The following is a 26,157-nucleotide window of genomic DNA, read 5'->3' as shown; positions in this document are numbered from 1 at the left end:
TTGACTTACTGAAAAACTCTATAGAACAAAGTTGTGTATTATTAGTCGTTTATATCAGCTTCCGGACTTATTTTGAACGTATATTTTTTTCACCCCCAGGACAAAACTCATCCCGAGGACAAAAGCACGCATTGGCATAATATCTGCTTTTTTTAACATGTTAGCTATGTTTACCTCTACCAAATTTCACGTCAATCCAAGTGGTTCTTTAAAATTTGGAGCAAAAACCGTGAGTAAATGGATACATGAAAATGTGTAAATCAAAAATATATTTTTCTTTATTTAAACATCATATTTATTATCTATCTATGATACGTGTTTATGTGTGCATTCATTTAGGGCATTGTGTGTTCAAGTATACATAGTATTTGTTATGTTTTGATATTGTATAAACATGATTGGTTTAAATTTATTTGTAGCGTTAATTTCCTGTATTCGATGAACCAATTACAAAATAATGTTGTCTAGTCGATATTAGATTCACGTGGTAAATCCCAGCAATTGTCATCTATAAAAATAATATTGATATCGAGGTCGATTGCTAAACATTTCGATTAAAATAGCCTTTATTATAAATAAATATGCTCCTGAAAATTATAAAAAATTATTATCAAATTAACCATTGTGTTAAAAATCTGTTTCCGTTCTTTCGTTTGTCATATCGTATACATGGGTTGTTAACAACTTCACATTAGTCACTTTCTGCTCAAATCTCACACATACAACATGGCCAGTGTTTGGACTAAATACAATCGTAATTTAGTTGTTTTAGTTGCTTGCTTTTATGGTATTCATGGTTTTCAAACAAGAAGTAAGTATGTAACCTATTCGAAGGTGATTTTTTTTATTTATTTTTCTACTGCAGGACGTAAGATTATTATTATTACTCTTTCTCATCTTATTCTTTATATCAAGAAAAAAAATTATCCCATTTCAATTTTTCCACTTTTTTAAAGGGTTTCCTACAAATCTTCTCTTTTTAAGTTTGTAATTTAGTATAAAAATCTACAAATTTTGTATTGACTGTTGTTTCACATAACCGCAAAATTTGTGCCAAAAATTCAAAAAACCGAGATTTAGTTTTTATTTTTATCTTCAGAAAAAAAAAACATTTGCAAAATTTTGTGAAAACTTACCTTTTCATGTTCCAAAATCACGGTATTTTTTTAATTTTAAATATTTATTTTTCCCTTATTTTGATATATTATCGAAAAAATATTCTAGTTTTTAATCGAAAACTATCACGTGAAAATATCAGCTTTTTTACATTGTTATGCTTTTTGTTAGGTAGGTAATTAAAATCTCTTATATTACGGGACCCGAATCTAGATCGACCTTCACATGTTTACCGAATGAAACATTTTTTTTTATTGGTACCCCATGTTGGTTATATAAAGTACGCCTCAGCGTGTTTAAATTCAATTTCCAAAAACGCGCGTGTTTTAAAATTACCAAGGTAACATCAACTGTTTTAAAAAATATTGATCTGACCTAATAGGAGTACGTACCTTCTAACGTCAATAATTTTTTTATTTAAACTCCCAATTTATTTACAATCTGTATAACAAGTTACAATGAGTAAATGTTGTGACCACTAGTGTAGATGACTTGGACAAAATGATTCATCTATTATTTTCGTTACAAATATTTTACATAGATATAAAATTGTTTTTCTTTGGGAATTACGGCACATATAACTAAATTCGCGATGGTAAATCACTAAGTGTATTTCGTCTAAGTCTTCGTCTGACTGGTTGTCTCATCAGGTTTCTGGCTAGTACATTTGGATGTTGTGTCAGTCTATCTTCGTATTTCTGTGCGAAGTTAGTAATTTCTTCTTTTACTGTTGCAATTTCTAGATCGTGTTTAATAATATTATTTGCAACATGCCATGGGGCATTTGGGATTATTCGAAGAACTTTCGACTGGAACCTCTCCAGGATTTCGATATTATTGGAGATTGATGCAGTATCCCAAAGTTGGATCCCGTAACTCCATATTGGCTTCAAAATTGCTTTGTAGACAAGTACTTTATTTTTCATCGAAAGTGATGATTAGTGACAAATCAGTCAGTAAAGATTGTGTAATTTAAGACCAAGTTGTTTACGCTTCATAAAAATGTGTTTTCTCCAGTTTAATATTTGGTCTAGGTGAATTCCAAGGTATTTGACTCTTGCTTGCTGTTTTAGTTCGTGATTGTTGATATATACAGGCGGGCAGTGACCTTTACGGTTTGTGAAGAAAATATGAACCGCCTTTTTTTCATTTGTTTGAAAACGCCAACGTTTTAGCCAAGTTTGCATTTTGTTGAGGCTGGTTTGTACAATTTGAGAAGCTATCCGTGGGTCCTGATGTACTGACATCACTGCTGTTTCATCTGCATATGTAGCTGTCGTGGTTTGAAAGTTTGTTGGTAAGTCCGCTGTGTACAATAGGTATAACACTGGCCCCAGAACACTGCCCTGTGGAACTCCGGATCCAACTGGAAATAGAGACTTGCGCTCATCTATATGTTATACAAAGAAGTAACGGTTCTGGGGGTAGGATTTTAAAATTAGGAAGTGAGTGAGAGGAAGCATTTTTTTAAATTTGTATAGAAGGCCTGTGTGCCAGACTTTATCGCACGCTTGCGAGATGTCTATAAAGGCAGTGCAGTATAATTTGTCTTCCAATGCTCGATTAACAGTTCTGCATATTCAATGAACCTGTTCTATGGTTGCGTGTTGGGATCTGAATCCAAACTGGTGTGCAGGGATTAGTTCTCGATCTGACAGAAGTGGTTGAATTCTTGAGAGTATCAGTTTTGACATCTTCCAGAGGTTTACCTGATTTGGGAATTAGTATAATTTTTGCGACTTTCCAGAGGAGAGGGAAATATGCGGTTCTTAATACTGCATTGAATAATTGAGTGAGGTACACAATTCCTTTTCTGGGTAGTTTTTTAATAATTTTACTGGTTATAAGATCGAAGCCTGGGGACTTTTTCGATTTAAGATTTTGTATTATTTTGATCATTTCATTTACCTTAAACTTTTCCGGTGGAAGTTCTAACTGGTATGGAAATTCTAAAAATTGTTGGATGGATGCTTCAATGTTTTGATTATTCTCAGCAGGGAAAGGTTGAAAGACGTCTGGGAAATATTTTGCAAACACTTCTGATTTTTCTTTATTGCTTTTGACCCATTCGCCGTTTTCTGCGCAAATAGGAGGGTTGGTTAATTGAGGTCGTTTAAACTTTTTCGTAGCCTTTCATAGAGAATAGTCTGTAGTTTCTGTTGCTGATAGATTGCTAAAATATTCTTTATTACCATCGATTTTTAGTTATTTAGGAGAGTTTTGAGTTGAAGTGTAGCCTGGTTGAGTCTGGTTTTGTCCCGAGGAGCGTGCGTTCTTTGCCATGTTTTTCTTAAATTTGGTTCTTCTATGATTTTTTGTCTGATTATGCTTGGTAGCTCTTGTTTCATGAGCGTCGTGTTTTTTAGGCGTGTTGTTTGCCAGATTGCTTCTTATATAATAATAATTACGTTACAGTTTTGTATGACTTCATCTATTTTATAGTTTGTTTTTAAAGGTATTTTTAGGTTTAGGCTGTCCTCAATTACCCTCCGAAACGTTTCCCAATCCGTACATTTATTGTCCAGTATAGGTGGTATCTGTATCTCAACAAGTTCAGTGCTTATTGTGATCAATACAGGCAAGAGATCCGAGGAAAGGTCAAAGCAAGATTTAATTCTTTGCGATCTTTTTGGAATTTCTTTTGTTACGCAGAAGTCAAGTAGATCTGGTAATTTGTTCATGTCGGTTGGCCAATAAGTAGGTTCACCACTGGAAATATATGAGTAGTTGTTACTATCCATAGCCGCTAGAAGCTGTCGTCCTTTTGGGGTGATTTATCTTGATCCCCAATGTGTATGTTTAGAGTTGTAATCTCCTCCAGTCAGGAATCTGTTACGCAATATTTTAAAAAATTCATCAAATTATTCTTTTTTTATCTTGTGTATTGGTGGACAATAGACTGCAGAGATTGTTAGTGAGCCATGCCAATCTTCAATAACTATGTTAGTAGCCTGCAAGTGGTCTTTTTTTAAAGTCATTAGTCTCGTAGTGTTTAATATTGTTTTTGATTATAATAGCAGTTCCTCCATGGGCTGTAGCATCTGGATGCCCAGTATTGTAAGTTGTGTAGTTAGGTATTTCAAAGTAGCTTCTACTTGTGAAGTGAGTTTCTGATATTAACATTATATCAATTTCGTGACTAATGATGAAAGTTTTTACCTCAAGATAATGTTTGGCAAGCCCGTTGGCGTTCCAAAGTGCAATTTTTAATAACTTATTCATTTTGTTAAATTATTGACGACTATCGTTAAGAGGTTTAGCAGTGTGGACAATTGTTCCGCAAATCCTTTAAACATCGACTTTAGTTCAGACAGGTCGTTAGCAGGAGTAGGGTGTGTTAAATTTGGTGCTTATAAAGTATTCTGAGATGTGCTTGCTTGAGGTAGTTGGTTTGTTACTGCTTGTGAGGAGCTAATGCCTGGATGATGGTTCTCCTAATATTACTCGTTAGTGGGGTTGTAGGTTGTTTTTGCCGTAGGGTTGGATATTGGATATGTTTCTTTCTGCAGTTTCTTATACAGGGTATCCCGAAAAGATTGGTCATAAATTATACCACAAATTCTGGGGTCAAAAATAGGTTGATTGAACCTCACTTACCTATATACAATAAAGCACACAACAAAAGTTACTGCCCTTTGAAGTTACAAAATGAAAATCGATTTTTTTTCATATATCGAAAACTCTTAGAGATTTTTTATTGAAAATGGACATGTGGCATTCTTGTGAAATTTGTGCACCCCATAAAAAATTTACGGGGGTTTTGTTCCCTTAAACCCCCCAAACCTTTGTGTACGTTCCAATTAAATTATTATTGTGGCACCATTAGTTCAAAACAGTGTTTTTAAAACTTTTTTGCCTCTTAGTACTTTTTGATAAGTCAGTGTTTATCGAGATATTTTGAATATTTGTCGAATCCACCATATATTTGTATATGGTTAAGTACGATTATAAGAGACCGGTTATAATCTGAAAATTTATTTTATAATGTACATTTTTGGTATATTTTGAAAAGGAAACCACATCTCGATAAATGGTGATTTATCAAAAAAAAGACTAAGAAGAAAAAAAGTTTTAAGAACACTGTGTTTAACTAATGGTACCACAATAATAGTTTAATTGGAACGTACACAAATATTTGGGGGGTTTAAAGAACAAAACCCCCATAAAATTTGTATGTGAATATATTAAAAAAGAAGCCGTATCTCGATAAAAACTCGCTTATAGAAAAATACTGAGAGACAAAAAAGTTTTAAAAACATTATGTTTAACTAATGGTACCACAATAATGAATTAATTGGAACGTACACAAAAGTTTGGGGGGGTTTAAGGGAACAAAACCCCCAAAAAATTTTTATGGGGTGGACAAATCTCACTATAATTTTGTTTTAAGATACTCCTTTCATGAGAATGATACATGTCCATTTTCAATGAAAAATCTCTGACAGTTTTCGATATATTGAAAAAAATCGATTTTCATTTTGTAACTTCAAAGGGCTGTAACTTTTTTTATGAGCACATTTGTACTAAGGTAAGTTAGGTTCAATTGAACTACTTTTGACTCCATATAATGACTCCGTATAATTTCCATATAATTGACTCCGTATCATTTATGACCAATCTTTTCGGGACACCCTGTATATAGTACATCCTTTACAATATATAGTACATATTTTTTGTGTCAGGTTGAAAAGTGGAAGAGGTTAATTTTTTAAAGTAAAAAACGGTTTATCGCAATTTCGGACAAATTTAGAAGTCCTACGGAAACAAGTTAAAGTGCAAAGTTATAGGAATCTAATACAAAAATCTACTTTTGTATTGACTGTTGTTTCACATAGCCGCAAAATTTGTGCCATCAATTCAAATAACCGAGTTTTTGGTTTTTATTTTTATCTTCAGGAAAAAAAAATTCGCAAAATTTGGTGAAAACTTACTTTTTCATGTTCCAAAATCACTGTATTTTTTTTTAATTTAAAATATTTATTTTTCCCTTATTTTGATATATTATCGAAAAAATATTCTAGTTTTCAATCGGAAACTCTCACGTGAAAATATCAGCTTTTTTACATTGTTATGCTTTTTGTTAGGTAGGTAATTAAAATCTCTTATATTACGGGATCCGAATCTAGATCGACCTTCACATGTTTACCGAATAAAACATTTTTTTTATTGGTACCCCATTTTGGTTATATAAAGTACGCTTCAGCGTGTTTAAATTCAATTTCCAAAAACGCGCGTGTTAAAATTACCAAGGCAACATCAACTGTTTTAAAAAATATTGATCTGACCTAAGAGGAGTACGTCCCTTCTAACGTCAAATAAATAAAATATGAATAAAATATTACTACCAAATATTTCAAAAGCTTTATTTAAAAATCTTATATTTTAAATGACTGTAAAAAGTAGATGCTGTATGACTTGTACTCTTCTGACATTTTTTGAAGGTAAACAAGAAACTCGTTCATTTGTATCTGTTACCTTTTGCTCTTCCATCGATTTAATGAACTTGTTTGTTTTTATAAGCGTCTTCCAATTTTGCGGTATTAACCGGGATTCTGCTTTACTAAGTTTGAACTCATTTTTAAACAATCCACAGTCAGTAATAACAAATTAATCTTATGTGGCAGATTGCCAATTTCTTGTTTGTCTCATTTCCATAACAACGAAAGGTATACTAAAGTGATACATCGCAAATTCAACCATTTTCATTTTACATTATTCTTATAGCTCTTATTTAAATTTTTTGTAGTAATAATACCTACATGATTTCAAAGTGTACCAATAAAAATGTTAAAAACACTTGCTTTCTTTCGAAAAATCGCGCGTGTTTTAAACACCTCAATAGCAACTTATACTTTAATATACTATAGGTCTGGATCCCGCGTATGAAAAAAAGTTGATTAATAGCAAGCTGAAAATTTGGTAATAGCTTAAGGGTGTCTAGTTGGATAAACTTTGATATATGGGAACACTGGAACAGGGGCAGTTTTAATTGTGGAACAGGTTAAACATTTGGAACGGTCAGACCACGAAAACGGCACATTTATTTTGTCCGACAGAACAGACTTAAACTCTCCGAACAGAGATTAAACTCTCATGCAGAAATCAGACTGCTATTTATCACCTGTCATCATTCCTGTCATTTGACATATTCTACATGTTCCACTCATTAAAACGTCCATTTAGTGATAAATAGCACTCTGATTTTTGCATGAGGGTTTAATCTCTGTTCGAAGAGTTTAAGTCTGTTCTGTCGGACAAAATACATGTGCCGTTTTCGTGTGCCGTTCCACAATTAAATCTTCCCCTGTTCCTGTGTTCCTATATACCAAAGTTTGTCCGACTAGACACCCTTAAGCTATTAACAAATGTACAGCTTGCTATTAATCAACTGTTTTTTCATACGCGGGATCCAGACCTACTACTTTTATTATTAAATTTTATACAAAGACACAAATACGTCTTGCATCAATCGCCGATTAAAATATGTTCATAGTAACATTTATGTATAGTCCAGTAAATAACAGTTTTGTAGTCTAATTTTCCTAGTCAGGACGGATTTGCTTGAACATTTAAATTTAGGTCTCTCTTACACGATAATCTATTATTCGACTTGAGCCCAGAGTTGCTTTCACTTGCGGGGTGAAAGCTACCCCTTTTGGAGGTTGGAAAAATACGTTCAAGATAAGTCCGAAAATGGATAAATTGAATAAATTCTAAGCAACTTTTATTCTATACAATTTTTTGGCCATACTTTTTGAGTAATTTACGAGTAAAAATGTTTATTTTTCAACAAAAAGAAATCGTCATCCCACGGAAAAATAACCTGTTTCATTCTCGACCTCAGCACGTTCATAAATTGTTTTTCGTTTAATTGTTGTTATATTTTCTTTCTCTGACAATGGATTTCATATTATGTAGACAAACCTTCAGTAAACGTTTGATGAGGTTATTCAGTGATGAGAGCAGTAATAACCGGCAAAATAAAGCAAAATATGGAAAACAGGACTCGTTGTGAAATAACAAGAGATGAAATTAGTAGAGGTGTAAAATTATCGATAGGAGCCTATAAATTTATATCACATGACACAGCTTTCCACCTTTAGGCGTCTGTGACAGGATAATTTTATAAAATTGTTGTTAAGTTATCATATTCCTCCGATACATCTCAAGGTGGTAACGTATGTGTAATGGAATGTAAATTTATAGATTCTTATCAATAATTTTACATCTCTACCAGTTTCATCTCTTTCTATTTCACTATAATCATGCTCTATTTCACTATAATCACCTATAAGCAATCTCCTACTTAGTGACCAACGGCTTCGGGCGAATGAGTTGCTGAGTGGTAGGGCACTTTGTTGTCCTGGGACCGAGAAATCGGTCTCATAGTCGAAGGTACCAAGAAATGGTCAACGACATCAGGATATAGAAGGTCAGGAGAAGCCACTACATTAAAAATCCTTGTGGATATCTATAGTACAGCTTCCCATAACCGACAAGGAAACTATACATACATTTAATGATCATGGGCTTCGGAATCCAAGATCCGGCAGGGGAGGAAGATCCAAACCAGACCACGGGGCCTCTCAGGTCGTCAACCCACGAAAACCCCGTGTCGTTGAAGTCCACAAGATAGCTACGTGGTACGTAACAACTATGTTTGAAAGCGCGAAGTTATAAAATATTCAGCTGGAAATGGCCAGACTAGACATTCCTATCCTAGATATCTGCGAAAGGACTTGGAGGGAGTAGCAATTATTACCAAAGAAGAAATTCGTAACTGTATTAGAAATTTCGTTTCTTTAAATGATCGCATCATAATGATCCAATTGCAAAGTAAAATAGTGAATATTAATATTAATACAAGTCTATGCACCAACAGCTGACAAACTAGATGAAGGAATCGAGCAATTCTACAGCTAAATTAAATAAATTCTCCGGTGCACAAAAAAACATGAAGCTAAAATTATTATGGGAGACTTCAACTTAAAAGTTGTTGCCGAAATCACACAAGATATAACCGGAAAGTATGGACATGGAGAAAGGAACAATAGAGGACAGAGACTAAAATACATTTCTGTCAAGAAGAAAAATGCATTATAGCAAATACTTTGTTTCAGCAACCTAAAATACGACTATATACCTGGAAATCTCCAGCTGATCAAGAGGGAAAGGTAGTCCGAAATCAAATTGACTACATTATTATTAATAAAAGATTTGGAAACAATATTACATCTGCAAAGACATTCCCAAGTGCAGACGCAGCAACTAATCATAATCTGCTCTGTGCTGGATTCAAACTAAAATTAAAAAGAATAAACACCCCGACAACTCAGAAGAGACGTAATAATCGACTCCTAAGAAATGTTGTAATAGCAGATGAATTCGGAAATAAAATAAAGCGTGAGATTAAAGCATCTAGAAAGATCTGAAAAAGAAAATATCTGAAAAAATCTAGATATAATGAATTCAGCCACGATCAACATAGCAAATGGAGTTTTAAAACCAGAAAAAGACCCAATAGAGAAAAAGGACTGGATGACCGATAAAATATTAGACCTTATTCAACAAAGAAGGAATTGGAAAAATAAAGACGAGACTCGATATAGAGAAATATATAGACAACTTATAAGAAACGAGGTTAAGAGAGCAAATGAGGCCTGGTTGTAACAAAGATGTTGCGAGATGGAAGAACTATAAAGGAAACATGACACATGACGAGTTTAATATACACAAAAAAAACTTAAGGAAATTACCTAGACTCAGAGAAAAAGAACTCCTCACTTTATGAAAAACTTCAAAGGTAAAATAATTCTCGACTTGAACGAAAAAAGAAAGAAGGGACTAACTACACAAAAAAGCTCTTCCTGGATACGAGGCCACCACTTAACACCACAAAGTATACGAATACTGGTACTAGTATTTTAAAAGTGGAAGTAGAGAAAGCCATCAAACAAAGCAAAAATGGGAAATTTCCAGGCCCTGACTAAATACCATCAGACTGGCTCAAACTTCTATATGACGATAGTACCTCAGAACTAACAAACATTTACAACCACATATACGAATCTGGGATAATGCCACAAATATGGTTAGAGTCTACAGTTATTCCACTTCCAAAGAAACCTAATACATCATCATAAAAAATTTTAGACTAATAGGTCTCATGAGCCACTCTCAAATAAGACAATGGGAAACAAACAATTCGGCTTTAGAGAAGGATTGGGAACAAGAAAAGCTTTGTTCTCATTGCTAACATTACTTCAACGATCATGGGAGGTACAGAAACCAATTTGCATCTGCTTTATAAATTTCGAGAGGACGTTTGATAGGGTTCAACGCGATAGGCTGTTTTAATATCTAGAAATGATTGGAATATAAATATGATAAAGATCTGAGACTTTTACATCTATATTGGAATCAAGAAGCTTCTATTCTGGTAGACGGCAAAGAAACAGACACAATTTGCATTCAAAGAGGTGTCAGGCTGGGTTGTCTGTTATCCCCAACTTTGTTTATCGTTTACTCAGAAACAATTTTTAAAGAAGCCTTGGAAGGGCAATGTTTAGGTCGAATCGGCGGAGATACTATTAACAACATCAGATATGCAGATGACACCGCGATCATGGCTGAAAGTATTGAAGATATTCAATTCCTTATAGATTGAATCACTAGAGAATGCTCTAATAACGGACTTAGCATAAATACAACAAAGACTAGGTTACTTGTGGTTAGTAAACAAGACGTCGACCCTATGCAACTAATTGTCAGTAATGAACCGATAACACATGTTAGCCATTTTAAATACCTAGGATGTTGGATAAACGAGACAATAAATCCTGATGAAGAAATTAAAACTCGTATAGAAATTGCAAGAGGGGCATTTATGAAACTTAGATCTATTCTGAGCAATTATCAGCTGAATTTGCAACTAAGAATTGAGTTCCTAAATTGTTACGTGTATCTTGTATTACTATATGGATGTAAAACCTGGATGATGAAGGTTAACATGATGAACAACTTAGAAGCCTTCGAGATGTGGTCATATCGTAGAATGCTCTGAATATCTTGGGTTCAACGCGTTTCAAACAGAGAAGTCGTAAACAGAGTAGGACCAGGCGAAGGGGACTTAATGAAGATGATAAAAAGAGAAAACTTGAATATCTGGGGCATATAATGAGAGGTAGCAGATATAGGATACTGCAGTTAATACTCAATGGAAAGATCGACGGAAAAAGAAATTAGTAGAAAAAATATTAGTGGCTCCGAAACCTTCGGTAATGGACTGGTTTATCAGCAGATGAAATATAACGTGCCACGAAAGATCTAGAACGTTATCGGAAAATTGTTATGGAAGCTACCCACGAATAAAAATTTGGGCACGGTACTTAAAGAAGAAGATAATCATGCTGTGGCATAAAAACTGTACAATCAATACTTTTTAAGCTAAATCTATTTTTTCAAAGGTTAATAGGACAAAGCTTGAACTGTCAAAAAGCTGAGTAGCTGAGTATATTTATTATTTGGGCTTTCAGGGCCTATAGCGCTGTTTATACTGGGCGTCCCGAAAAGATTGGTCATAAATTATACCACAGATTCTGGGGTCAAATATAGGTTGATTGAACCTAACTTACCTTAGTACAAATGTGCACATAAAAAAGTTACAGCCCTTTGAAGTTACAAAATTAAAATAAATTTTTTCCAATATATCGAAAATCATTAGAGATTTTCTATTGAAAATGGACATGTGGCATTCCTAAGAAAGGAACAACTTAAAAAAAAAATATAGTAAACATTTGCACCCCATAAAAAAGTTATGGTGGTTTTGTTTCCTTAAACCCCCTAAACTTTTGTGAATGTTCCGATTAAATTATTATTGTAGTATTATTAGTTAAACACAATGTTTTTAAAACTTTTTTGCCTCCTAGTACTTTCTTGAAAAGCCCGTTTTTACCGAGATATTTTGAATAATTGTCAAATTTACCAAATATTTGTATCTATAGAGTTAAATACGATTATAGCGACATGGTAATAATATCATCGCTTTAATACTATAACTTGATAACTCGAACTTTGTAGTTATGAGATAAACGGGTTTAAATATTTTAAAGATATGTGTGCAGCTACCATGATGTTGGTAAATACGTAATTCACTCTGCAGTTTTAAAATACTATTCCTTAACATTTTCTACTGATCTATTTAGGAGTACGGTGCAAATTTTTTTTTTCAATATGGATCATAACATGAAAGATTAAAGTTATCAACTTTTAGCACTACCATAATGTTAACATTTGGTAATGTCGCATGTCGTGCCAAGATGCATCTAAGTGTACTTTTTAACAAAACTAATATTTTAAGCATTATTTTGGTAACAATCAGCCCTCTGCCACGGGGGTTGTCAGATCTGCTAACAATTCTCAAATTTTTGTATTAACATGAACCGAATAAACAGATAGCAATTACGTGGTAAGCTCAATGGTTTCAGAAAAATACGTGTTACAACTAGATAACTAGAGTTAGCTAGTTGTAGCATTCAGTGTATGTCGTATTCACGATTATTTCGATTAAACAATAACTTGATAACTTATCTTGTCAAGTTTTAGCACTGAATACTAGGGGCATTTGAGTTTTATCAACTTTCGTCAATCATAAATAAATACTCAACCCGTTTGAAACGAGTTATTAAGTTTTTACATAATATGGAGGCATATAAAATACATCTTGTAAACTAGTTATCTCAAAAACGTCAATTTTGGAGTTATCCAGTCATAGTACTCAGGCGACGATAGGAAAATTTGTTTAATTATATATCATTTACATTTTTAGGTACACTTTGAACCATATTAAACCAGAAGCCGCATACCGATAAAAGGTGCCCTATCGAAAAAATACTAGGAGGCAAATAAGTATTAAAAACACTATGTTTAACTAATGGTGCCGCAATACTAGTTTAAGTGACGTACCGGGTGTCCCAATAATAATGGCTCTCGGCCATATCTCAGGAACCGTTTATAGTAGAGCTTTGAAATAAAAAATTTTATAACAAAAGTTGCCTCAGGAAAAGCCTGGAAATTATTTTCATAATTGTGGGACCACCGCTAGAGGGCGTAATTGAATATCAAAAATTAAAAAATCTAAATTTTACAAAATTTTCCCAATGAAGGGGCACTGGAAATCCGATCGTCGTATTCTTCATAAAATTCTACGCATATTTGATTTAACAAGTTTAGGTCTACCTTTGGAAATAAGAGGTGGGGGTGAGTGGGAAACTTGTTATGAAAAACTGGCTGTGAGTCCGGTTCTGCTTAATCAAATTTTGCAAACTTGGTCTTGTTGAAGACAAATCTTTTTCGTCAATGTAAAAGTTATGATTTCCAACCAACTTACTGAGTAATATGCCAGCTAGAAGGTGTTATTTAATTTTTTTCAGAAATCTAGTGTTCCTTGGAAAATATTAAATACAAACATGCATTTTTAATACCATATTACAAAATTAGACAAAATTAGCAACAGAATAGCGAAAACCGCATCTTAATACCTTTTTTCTATCTCGAGATATCTTACAAAACGTGTAAATTTAAAAACATAACTGTTACTGTCACCGGTAAACGAAATTAATTAAAAGTAGTGTGCTATGGAAACAACAAAGAAACATTTTCCAGCTATCAACGTATATTAGGTCTTTTCAACGCTTCTCATTTGTTTCGAGCCTCGTTCATATCTCGTATATTAATATTATACGAGAGGCTCGAAACAAATGAGAAGCGTCGAAAAGCCCTATTACAAAGAAATAAAAACAACTATTTAGTGATGACATAAACGTTCAAATTTTTGCCCATCATTTTCGTTGCAAACATTTACTCTCTCAAGAGTAGATTGAACAGCAGTCTCAATTTCTGCTTTCAATATGCTTTGAATGGCGTTTAGTATTCTCTGGATAATGTATCCTAGAGTAGTGTATGATGGGCAACAATTTGAATATTTAGGTCGTCACTAAGTAGTTCTTTTTGTTCTGTGTTATATTTAATTTTAATAGTATTGTCTCTCTTTATATTGTTGTTTTAATTAATTATATTTTTATACGTTGACATCTGGAAAATGTTATTTTGTTTTTTTCCACAGCACACTACTTTTCATTAACTTAGCTTACCGCTGATAGTAACAGTTATGTATAAAATTTACACGTTTCTAGAGATATCTTGAGATAGAAAAAAGGTATCGACATGCGGTTTTCGCTATTCTATTGCTAATTTAATCTAATTTTATAAAGTATGATTAAAAATGCATACTTGTATTTAATATTTTCCAAAGAAAACTAGATTTCTGAAAAAAATTAAATAACGCCTCCCAGCTGGCTTATTACTTATTAGGATGATTCAAAATTATCACGCTTACATTGAAGAAAAAGATCTGTCTTCAACAAGAGCCAGTTTTCAAAATTTGATTTAGCAGAACCGGACTTACAGCCATTTTTTCATAACAAGGTTCCCACTCACCCCCACCTCTTATTTGCAAAGGTAGAGTTAAACTTGTTAAATTAAATATGCGCAGAATTTGACGAAGAATACAATCATCGGATTTCCAGTGCCCCTTCATTGGGAAAATTTTGTAAAATTTTGATTTTTTTATTTTTGATATTCAATTACGCCCTCTAGCGGTGGACCCACAATTATGAAAATAATTTCCAGGCTTTTCCTGAGGCAACTTTTGTTATAAAATTTTTTATTTCAAAGCTCTACTATAAACGGTTCCTGAGATATGGCCGAGAGCCATTCTTATTGGGACACCCGGTACATAAACAAATTAAAAAAGAAGCCGCATCTCGATAAAAACTGGCTTATCGAAAAAATACGAAGAGCCAGAAAAGTTTTAAAAATAGTGTGTTTAACTAATGGTACTACAATAATAATATTATTGAAACGTACACAAAAGTTTGGGGGGGTTTGAGGGAACAAAACCACATTGAGGTACAATTTTTATGGGGTGTACAAATTTCACTCTTTTTTTTAAGATGTTCCTACCATAAGAATGCCACATGTCCATTTTCAATAAAAAATCTTTTAAGAGTTTTCGATATATATGAAAACAATCGAATTTTGTAACTTGAAAGGGCTGGAACTTTTTTTGTGTGCAATATTGTAAATATACGTTAGTGAGGTTCAATCAACCTATTTTTGACTCTAGAATCTGTGGTATATTTTATGACCAATCTTTTCGGGACACCCTGTATATGATTTAATTTGTGATTTGGTTTTGTCTTTAATTTGTAAAAATATATTTATAAGGGGTGTTTCATCAAGAATTGTCCATATAGTTACTGGAGAAACTTAAACAAACATTACAAAGATTTAACTTAAAACATTTAAAATATTCCTTCTTAAAGAGATACAGTGTGTTTTGTTACAAATATTCTAAAACGGTGTTATTATTTTAACATCTTTCAACATTTTCTGTTTAAACTTGACAAGCAGTGGACACATATTAGGATACTTTAACTAGCGTTAAAATATAGTTTTCAGCTATTACCAGAGGCGTGCTGTAGTGATAAATACTTTCTGTTTTCCCATTTCCCCCTCACAATCTACTCCGCTGTTGTAATAACCATTTAAGGATATTTTTTTAATTATTCGTTACTTTTTACGTACATATCATCCTTTTGCCCCAATGCGATAGAATAAGTAGGTTCAAGTTATTTGCGTTTAAAGATAATAAGATTATGCATTTTATACACAATCTTGTTAAATGTTTACATAATTTTATTGAATCCACTTTATTTAAACGCACATAACTTGAAAACTACTGACTCCGTCGGTTTGAGACAAAAGGATGATATCTACGTAAAAAGTAACGAAGAAACAAAAAACTTGCTGAAACTGTTATTAAGAGAGTGGCGTAGACTGAGAGGGGAAAAATGAGGGGAAAGGAAGTATATATATCCTCAATCATATCGTTTATCTATCTTTTACCAATAGTTAAAGTATCCTAACATGTTTGTCAAGTTTGAACAAAAAATATTGGAATGTGTTAAAACGGTGGGCTAAAATTACAAAAAATACAAGATCCTATATAAAAGGATATTTAAAATACCCCAATAAGTGTTACATCACAAAACAAAACGTTTTCGGATTAATAGGTAATCCATCATCAGTGTTAAGCCAATAGCATTATTATTATTACAGATGGATGTTGCAAATATTCCTGGATATAACCCAGGGCAACACAGGACTCTAACCCACGTGGATGTGATATGCAGGGAAAGAACCTCACATATTGAAAATTGAGTGTCAACTCAAATTGTTTTGAATATTTTTAATATAATACTTTTTGTGATATTTTATTTCAGTGTTTTAGGTTAAATCTTCGCAATTTGTGCTACGGTTTCTCCAGTTACTATATGGACAATTCTTAATGAATCACCCTGTATAAATCTGCCATTCGAGTTTTTTAAACGTCAACTTCTTTGTCGGTTCTAAGCCAAACACCTATTTACATAACAAATTGCAGGAATTATTATATTGCGAGTGAAATTCTAAGCATACTATAATACTTATTATCAATTTTCTTTTCTCTGTGATTTCTAAGGCTTTAAAAAAATGCGACCGTCAAAGGAAACATATAACTTCATATTTATTTATTGTTACATTTAAGTTAAAATATTTTTATATAAAGCAGATTTTATAGCTGCTGAAGAAATTATTTAATTTTATGCAGAATTAAAATTATAGCGACAACTTCAAAGTGAAAAGATCGAGTAATTAAAGTGGCACATTTTGTGACACAAAAAATTTATAATGAGCTGTTTTATGTAATCAAAGAAGACTTCGAAAATTTTTAATTATTTATTTAGTTTTACTTGATTTCGTAGGAGGTGTATTACGTGCAATTGATGAAGTTGGCAACAGTTGGTGATAACTCGATTGAGAATTGGACACATGAGACTTACTCACTCATATTTATTGTCTAAAAGGGATCCACCTGTATGTGAAATATGTAATGTACAAGCTACTGTTAACCATTTGTTAATTGTATGCTCCCATTTTGCCAATTATTGCGTCATATTTTACATACCTAACTTTATAAGTACCTAATTTATTTAACACTCATTTTTCAGTGGACAATATTGTAAAATATCTAAAATCCATGGGAATAGTTTTATTTATAAAATTTAGCTTTATATTCTGTCGCCACCGCTAATAACCATTATAGGCCTAAATCCCGCGTACCCAAAAAGTTTATTAATATCAAGCTGAAAATATCTATTTATCCGCTGTCTAGTCGGATAAATTTTGATGTATGGGGACACTGGAACAGGGGAAGTTTTAGTTGTATAACGTGATTTTAATTGTGGTGCGTGTCATCCTGACAAGTTTATGACTGTTGTTTTTAAGTTTATACAGGGTCTGTTCCAACTCGATACAAAACCGTTCTTGAACTGTTACGAGTATGCGCAGTAGCAAAAAATGTGTTACTGAGCAAAATTATTCGTTATTCCGCATGCGCGTAACTATTCAAGAACGGTTCTGTATCGAGTTGGAACAAACCTACAATAGCAAACTTTATATAATAGGTGCGTTCGCGGGTATCTGTCGGTGATTAGTCGGTGACATATTGTCAGCAAATTACATGCGCACTTTAATAGTTATTTATGATATAAGTGTTAAAAGTACACGTTTAAGGCACGCATGTGAAAGTTTGCAGAATGAGCGATAGCGAGTTCTGCAATTCACATGACTGCCTTAAAAATGTACTTTTGAACACGCATATCAAACAATATTTTTTCTACAAACTTAATTACAGGACAATATCTACAAAAACTTTTACTTGAATGTGACTGACATTCCATTTTTATATTTTTTTGGCATTACATCAAAATTGCCTATACGGTCAATACGAACTGCAGTGCCTTAAAATACCATTTTTAACGCTAGTATGGAGTGCTAAAAATTGCATTTTTAACACGGTTGTAGAAAAAATTATATAAATAATACCGTTAATAGATAAATATACAAGGTATATTTACTTAGTAGAATTAAATAATTAGTTAATATTATTAATTAAAAGTAAATATACCTTGTATATTTTTATCCATTAACGGTATTATTTATATTAGGTAAGGTTAGGAATTGTCGGCGACAAGTTTTGCAGGGTATCCGCGAACGCAACTATAATATGAAAAAATGTTTGTCCGACAAATATGTCGGGCATTTGAATAAGTCCGACACGTGGAACATGTCAAAGACTATATGGGTCGAAAGGTTGTTGGCTAATCTTTTCTCAATAACCTGCTTTAGAGAAAATATGCTGTCCATACAGGATCTACCTACGTGCAAGAAAGCCATTTTGTTCTTCTACATCTTCTGTCATCTCTTTTTCAATTTTATTTTTTATTATTTTTCCATAGAGTCTTGAGAGCGAGTTTATGATACTAAGTCCCCTATAGTTTGAACAATTTTTTCTATTTTCTTTTTTGTACATGTTGTTAATATGTGCTTTTGTCCACTCCGGTGGTAAGTCATGATCTTTATAGAATAAGTTGAAAACATTCGCCAATAATTCTCGTAATACTTGTGGGCTGTGTTTTAGTAATTAGTCCAGTAGTCCTTGTGGTCCGCATGGCTTTCGATTTTTTAGAGTTCGTGTTGCATTCTCGACTTCTTGTACTGTTATTTCATCGTCTTCATCGTATTCTACTTCATATGTTGTTGTACTGATGTTCGTGAATTGCGGTCTTGTTTCAGTTAAAAGTTGTGAGTAATGTTCAATCCAAGATCTTTCTTCTATTATTTATATTCTACTAGTTCCTTTTCTGTTCCTTCTCAGATTTTTTACTGTTTTCCATGCTTCTCGTGATCTTGTTGATCCTATACATTTGTCGAGCTCTTCGCATTTATTTTCCCAGGAAATATTTTTTGCTTTCTGTACTAAATTTTTTACTTCTCTGTTTGATCTTGCATATTATGTTCGTCTATCATCTGGGTCATTTGTTTGCAGCCATTTTTGATAAGCTTGTTTCTTGTTATGTACTGCATTAGCAATGTCATCTGTCCACCACAATGGAGTATTCTTTTTGTTCCTTTGGATTGTGCCGAGCACCCCATAAGCTGCTTCATTGATTTTATTTATTATCTCTTTATAGGTATTCTGGGCTGAAGAGTAGATCAGGTTTGTTAATTTTTGGCTAAGCCGCAGCTTATATAAAAATGATGTTGAGTCGTTCTGCAGTGCATCAATATTGTATTTAGGTAGAGCCGTCTCCAGTGGTTTTGATTTAGCTAGTTAGTTGTCATTTTGATGTAGTAGTCGCGGTCGATACTGTAGAAAACATTTTGATTTTACCATATAGTGGTCAGTTCCGCAATTCGGTCCTCTTAGTACTTTTACGTCTTCAACTTGTATGCGTGTTTCTTTGTTTGGTAATAACATAATCTATAATTGACTTGGTATTTCTCGTTGGTTGGACCCGGTATACTTATGTATGTTTTTATGTTGGTAGAATCCGTTTAGAATTTTAAGAGAGTGCTGTTCGCAGAATTCGATAAAATGTTCCCCATTTTCATTTGTTTTAGCATCACCGTATTTTCCCACAATTTTGTCATTTGTTTTTTTCCTGTCCAACATTAAAATCTCCCAACAGCACAATTTCTTTGCGGCTATTTATATTTTCCATTGTTTCTGATAAGATCTCGAAGAATATTTGTTTAGCTGCTTTTGATGCACTTTCTGACGGAGCATATGTTCCAATAATCTCGAGGTCGTGCCCTTTCCACGTAATATACAGGGTGTTTCATTAATAATTGTCCATATAGTAACTGGAGAAACCTTAGCACAAAATACGAAGATTTAACCTAAAACACTTAAATAAAATGTGGTTCCTTACTGAGTTACAGGGTGTTTTATCTAAAAATTTAAAAACTATTTTTGCTCAGCATTTTAAAACTGTTCGACGTATCTTTTTCATACTTGGCAGAAAGTGCTACTACTATACACCCTACTAAATTATGATAAACAAACGTTTCTAGCTCCTACCAGAGGCGTACCACAGGGGATAGTGAATGGTTGACCCTTCTCAAATTCTACGCCACTGTAGGAATTACTATTTTAGTGCCATTTTTAGATTCTCCAATACTTTCTACGTAAATAATATTCTCTTCATTGGTAACGATAAAGTTATTAGTTTTCGAGATATTTGAAGTTAAATATGAAACGGCACTGTTATTTTGATTAATTTATGATATATGATTCATATGATTAAAATTTAAAAATTATTTGTACCCAGTACTTTAAAACTATTTGGCGTATCCTTATCATACTTAGCATAAAGTGTAAGCACTGTACACCCTACTAAATTAAGATAAATAAACGTTTCTAACTACTACCAGAGGCGTACAACAGGGGATAGTGGCTGGTTGACCCTTCCCAAATTCTACTCAACTGACGAAATTGCTATTTTAGTGTAATTTTTTGATTTTCCTATACTTCTTATGTAAATAATATACTCTTCATTCGTAACGATAAAATTATTAGTTTTCGAGATATTTGAAATTAAAAATGAAGCGACACAATACATTAATCAAAATAACCGTGTCGTTTCATTTTTAACTTCAAAGATCTCGAAAACTAATGACTTTATCGTTACGAATAAAGAGTATATTATTTTCATAGAAAGTATTGGAGAATCCAAAAATTGAACTAAAATAGCAATTCCGCCAGTGGCGTAGAATTTGGAAAGGGTCAACCATTCACTTTCCCCCGTCGCACGCCTCTGGTAATAGCCAGAAACGTTTGTTTAACGTAATTTAGTAGTTTGTACAGTATCTATACTTTCTGCCAAGTATGAAAAGCATACGTCGAATAGTTTTAAAATGCTGAGCAAAAATACTTTTTAAATTTTTAGATAAAACACCCTGTAACTCAGTAAGCAACCACATTTTATTTAAATGTTTTAGGTTAAATCTTCGTATTTTGTGCTAAGGTTTCTCCAGTTACTATATGGATAATTATTAATGAAACACCCTGTATACTCTAATAATACTCATTGGCCTATTCCCAGCTTTTCAGATTTCCTTTTAAGTCTTTTTTTATCAATATTGATACTCCTGCTTGTGCTCTCTTGTCTTTCTCTACTCCCCTATAAATATAGATAAAACCTCCTATGTCTTCACCTCCTTGGCCTTTTTTCTTTACTTCGGTGAGAGTTTAATGAAAGGGTAACAAATCAATAACTGGAAGATCTGTCCGATAAAATAGATGGGACGTTTTCGTAGTCTGACGTTCAAAATATGTAACCTGTTCCACATATAAAACTTCCCCTGTTCCAGTGTTCTTGTACATCAAAGTTTTTCCGACTAGACACCATTAAGCTATTAACAAATTTTCAGCTTGCTATTAATAAACTGTATTTGATACGCGGGATTTACGCCTATTACGGTACCTACGGCTGTATTTTGTAAATAAAAAAAATAAAATTTAACATTTTTTCAACAGCCACATCTCCGATACAGATTACATACAGTAGGAAAAATGAAAGAATACCCATGAACGAACATATAAAACACGCTGTATTTTCCTGTCACCGTGTCACACAAAAAATTGGCCAGTGCAAGTACATGTAATAATTATTGTTACATGTACTTGCCCTGGACAATTTTCTTTGTGACACGCTGACAGGAAAATACAGTGTGTTTTATATTTTCGTTCATGGGGGCGGATGTAATTTCGGCCGGAAAAAGGGCAGGTACTAAAAGCCGGTAGGTAAATTCGGCCGGAGGTTTTAAGTTGCTTCTTAATTACTTCTTATTTGTTTTGAACCGAAATTTTGCTAATTTTAAAAAATTAATATATTATATTATATATTACACAGTACAATTTTCAAAGGAGGAAGACCTAACGCTTCGTCAAAACCTAACTTTCGGGTATTAGAGTGTAGAGTACCCCAGGAGTGTAATTACCAATATTTTAATCTCATCGTAAACATCAACCCCTCGGCCGAAATTACCCCTGTCATAAATGGTACCCCTTGATTTATGCAGGTAGGCCAAGGGATTACCGGCCGAAATTACGCCCGCCGGTTCATGGGTATTCTTTCATTTTTCCGACTGTAAACAAATTAACACAAAATAACACACAAAACCAGTCAGAATATGATACTCCTATACTAAATTTACAATCAAGATGCAGTAGAAATAAACAAACCAAGACACGTTAAATGATACTAGGAGCACTCCCAAATCATAATTTACAATGTAAATACATTATAAATCCCAAATCGTGATCTCCAAAGTTTATACATTGTAAATTATAATTCGGGAGTGCTACTAGTAGCATTTAACGTGTCTTGGTTTGTTTATTTCTACTGCATCTTGATTGTAAATTTAGTATAGGACACTAACATCATTTCCAAAATAATTATTCATCCACCCATTGCTAAGGTCCGAAATAACCAAACCAAAGTTTCATTGATTGAAAAGAAACATAACCTAAAATATCAGGATATAAAATTTTCCCAGAATTTTTTTAAGAATTTTTCTTTCTTTTTGAAAACGATTTCCGGAGTGAATATCGAATTAAAAATGTAATTTTCTTTCCACCATTTATTGTGCCTTAACAACACATAACACTTAAATTAATTATACAGTTTGTATTTGCTTGTCAAAACTTATTTTCAGTACGTCGAATAATGACGCCCCAAGGAGGAGGGAGTGACTCAATTCCGAATCCCCAAGTATGGCCAGTGCCATTTTATTCTAACAATGGACTAATTATTACACAACCATCAGTGCAACCAGTACAAACAGCGGAGCCAGTACAACCAGTAGTTACGCCTGCAACACCAATTGTCACTCAAACTTCACCGCAGCCGCCAGCTACCATTGGTACTGTAAACAATATTAATATATCACCTGCACCTATTGTCGCCAACTTTAAGGCTCCAAATACACCAAATCAATTACCACCAATACACGAAACACCTATTATAAATCCTGACTGGATGATTAATTACGCCGTAAATCCTCCGCTTACTGTTCCCCCAGTTACTAGTGCTACTGCAGCAACAAGTGCTGCTCCTGATGTATTTATTATCGATCCACAATATATGATAACCCCGGCCCCATATATACCTCCTCCTGTGGTTTCAACTGTTGAAACTAATTCTCCCGTTTCCACATCTACATCTTTATCCACTACCGAATCTGTTCAAACTTCAACTCCACTTCCAAGCAGTACTTCTAGTATAACTACCGTGTCCCCAACTGTTGCTTCCACTTTAGCTGTTACAAATATGACGTCTACTTCCACTGTTACTACTACTAGTCCCGCTTCTGTTACTAGTACCACTACTACTACGTTAGATACTAAGATGTCTTCTACTGTTCTTTTAAACACAACCGTAACAACCCAGACCCCGTTCACATCTGTCCTTCTTAACTCTACCAGGAATTCACGAAATAGTACTACTTTATCTTTAACTGATACACCATTCACATCCGCTATCGTAACACCTAGACCTAGACCAGAACCTATCATATCTACTGAGTCTACCCTTAACGGCATATCAACAGCTACTCCTTGCGAAAATCCTTCCACACTTAGACCTCTTGGTCTCGACTGCAACTATACCTTTAAACCACCACAATTAGCCAACCAAGTACTTGTAGTAAATCCCAGCGGCACTGCTTCAATCTTTCAAGTAGAGCTTCCGGCTGTGATCAAGTTTGATCTGAATATAACATCTATGCCTAATTATATTGTTAGCGTATCGCCAGCGACTGACGTTGGATCCGACGTTATAGAAATAGTTAGTGCAACTTCTGCTAGCTTAGTATCATCCACAGACACATTTGCTTCTTCTCTAAATACTATTAACATTGATCTATCTGATCCAAATCTTAATACAGGGTGGAGCTCAACATTATCTCCCTTTATTACCAGCCCAGTTGTTCCTCAGCCTTTAAACAGGATCTCTCAAGAAAGTAAGTACCGATATACGATTATTTGAGAACTTGACTAAAAGTTTTTGTTGGTTGTTGTATATTTTAGAATGTATCGAATATTCCTCTAGCAGAAGAAGTGCTAGGAAATCTCAAGTAACGGTGTTTATAATCGGAGGGCAAAGTAGCAAACAAAAAGAGTTTCCACATATGGTAAGCTTATTAGTACATAGTCTGAATATACAGGGTGTTTAAAAAGCAGCGGGCGGTTGAATATTTCGCGAACTGAACATCTAATCGGAAAGCTGAAAATTATGTGTTCAATATTTTTCAAAAATCTATCGAATGATATCAAATACGGCTCCCCCACTCCACCCTTGGGGCTGTGACGTGGGGCAACTTAAAAATCTTAAATAGGAATCCCCATTTTTTATTACAGATTTTGACTACTTACGAAAAAAATAATCGAAATTAATTCTCTGGCTTGGTTCTAAAAGGCCAATGTCAATTTTTTGCTGTTTTGAGTTAACCAGTGCATTAAACATTGTTCGATACATACTTTCTTATGCTAAAACGGCCAATATCAAAATCCAATCAGAAAGCCCTAATATTAGTGGAATAGTGGCCAATGTCACAATGAAATAATTCACATCAGTTTCGGTTAAAAGGGCCAACGTTGACATTGGCCCTTTTATTGATTAGTCACATTGGTATTTAGTGGAATATTCAGTGGGCCAATGTATACATTGGCCCTTATATCCATTACTGACATTGATATTTAGTGGAATATTCAGTGGGACAATGTATACATTGGCACTTTTAGCTTTAATTGACACATATTTATCTACACTTCTTGTGAACCGCCTTTATGCGCATAATTATTGCAAAGACAGAAACATTCAACCACAAAGTGCGTCGCTCTACAGAAAAATATTTGTGAAGGAATTTAACCTATCATTCCATAAGCCCAAAAATGATACCTGTGCAAAATGCAACAAGTTTGAAATGCAGTTGAAATGCTGTGAAAGCGAAACAGAACGAGCATCAATTGAAGAAGAAAAATCGGTACATTTACATTTAGCCGAGTCTGCATACGAGTCGAAACGAAGAGATAAAGAAGAATGCCAGAATAATCCAGGTTATGTTACCATTTCCTTAGACTTGCAAAGATGCTTGCCTACTCCCTACCTAAGAAGTGGATTGAGTTTTTATAAACGTCAACTGTGGACGTTTAACCTTACCATTTACCAGACCATAGGAAAAAAATCATCTTCTCTGTGCTATCTATGGAATGAGACAGTGGCTGGACGAGGCGGGCAGGAAATTGGTTATTGTGTTTACCATTACCTACACAACCTTATAGAAGAAAATAATAAACAGTGACCATGTACAGTGATTCTTGTGGAAGACAAAACCACAATATATTTTTTTCTACCATGTTGCTGCAAACTGTTTTAGAATTTAACTCCAAAGGTAAAAAATGGACAATAAACCACAAATTTCTTGAAGCTGGCCATACGCATATGGAGGCAGACAGTATTCATGCAGCCATAGAAAAGACAAAAATCGTACTACGGCTATTATTAAATTGCCTCGAGATTTGGCAAACTTGATCATTTTGGTGCCTAGAAAACCGTCTATAAAAGTCATAGAATTGGAAAAAGGGACCTTTTTAAACTTTAAAGCATGTTTAAATACTCACTATGTGCATCGTAAAAAGAACACTTTAAACGAACCAGCTCATTGGTTGCCAATTAAATGGATGCAGTATTCGGACCCAAAATATTTTATACAAACATTCATTTAAAGGTGAGTTTCAAACGTTTGATATATCTCGAAGTCAGACGAAAACACGACAGTATAACAAGATGCCCTCGCTTCTACCACTTAACAACGAACTAATTCCGCTGAGTAAGGAAAACCTAACATATTTAAAGGCACTTTTACCTTACATTAGCAAAACAAACCGCACATACTACAGCTATTTCCTGGAACAAATAACTGCAAATGATAATGTGGTGGAATACTATTCAGATGAAGTTCCGGAGGTAGAAAGTGATTTCTCAGAATGAAGAAAGATTCCTGAAACAGCTTCTCCCATTAGTTTAATAA

The 26,157-nt window shown here is 33.7% G+C and overlaps 1 protein-coding gene across 1 annotated transcript in view; it reads left to right on the top strand.

Annotated features, from left to right (window-relative positions):
• The first annotated feature begins 654 nt into the window (after positions 1–654).
• Positions 655–26,157, top strand: part of LOC114338991 (serine proteinase stubble-like) — a 70,824-nt gene continuing 45,321 nt past the window's right edge. The window contains exons 1-3 of the mRNA XM_028289619.2: positions 655–811; positions 22,783–24,087; positions 24,155–24,258. Coding sequence (XP_028145420.2) covers positions 727–811; positions 22,783–24,087; positions 24,155–24,258 — 1,494 coding nt within the window. The 5' untranslated portion in view covers positions 655–726. The remainder of the gene's footprint in view (positions 812–22,782; positions 24,088–24,154; positions 24,259–26,157) is intronic.

The sequence above is a fragment of the Diabrotica virgifera genome, chromosome 4 (genome assembly GCF_917563875.1).
Source record: "Diabrotica virgifera virgifera chromosome 4, PGI_DIABVI_V3a".
Taxonomy (NCBI): domain Eukaryota; kingdom Metazoa; phylum Arthropoda; class Insecta; order Coleoptera; family Chrysomelidae; genus Diabrotica; species Diabrotica virgifera.
The sequence above is the reverse complement of the archived record's forward strand: the minus strand, read 5'-3'. Positions and strand labels throughout refer to the sequence as shown.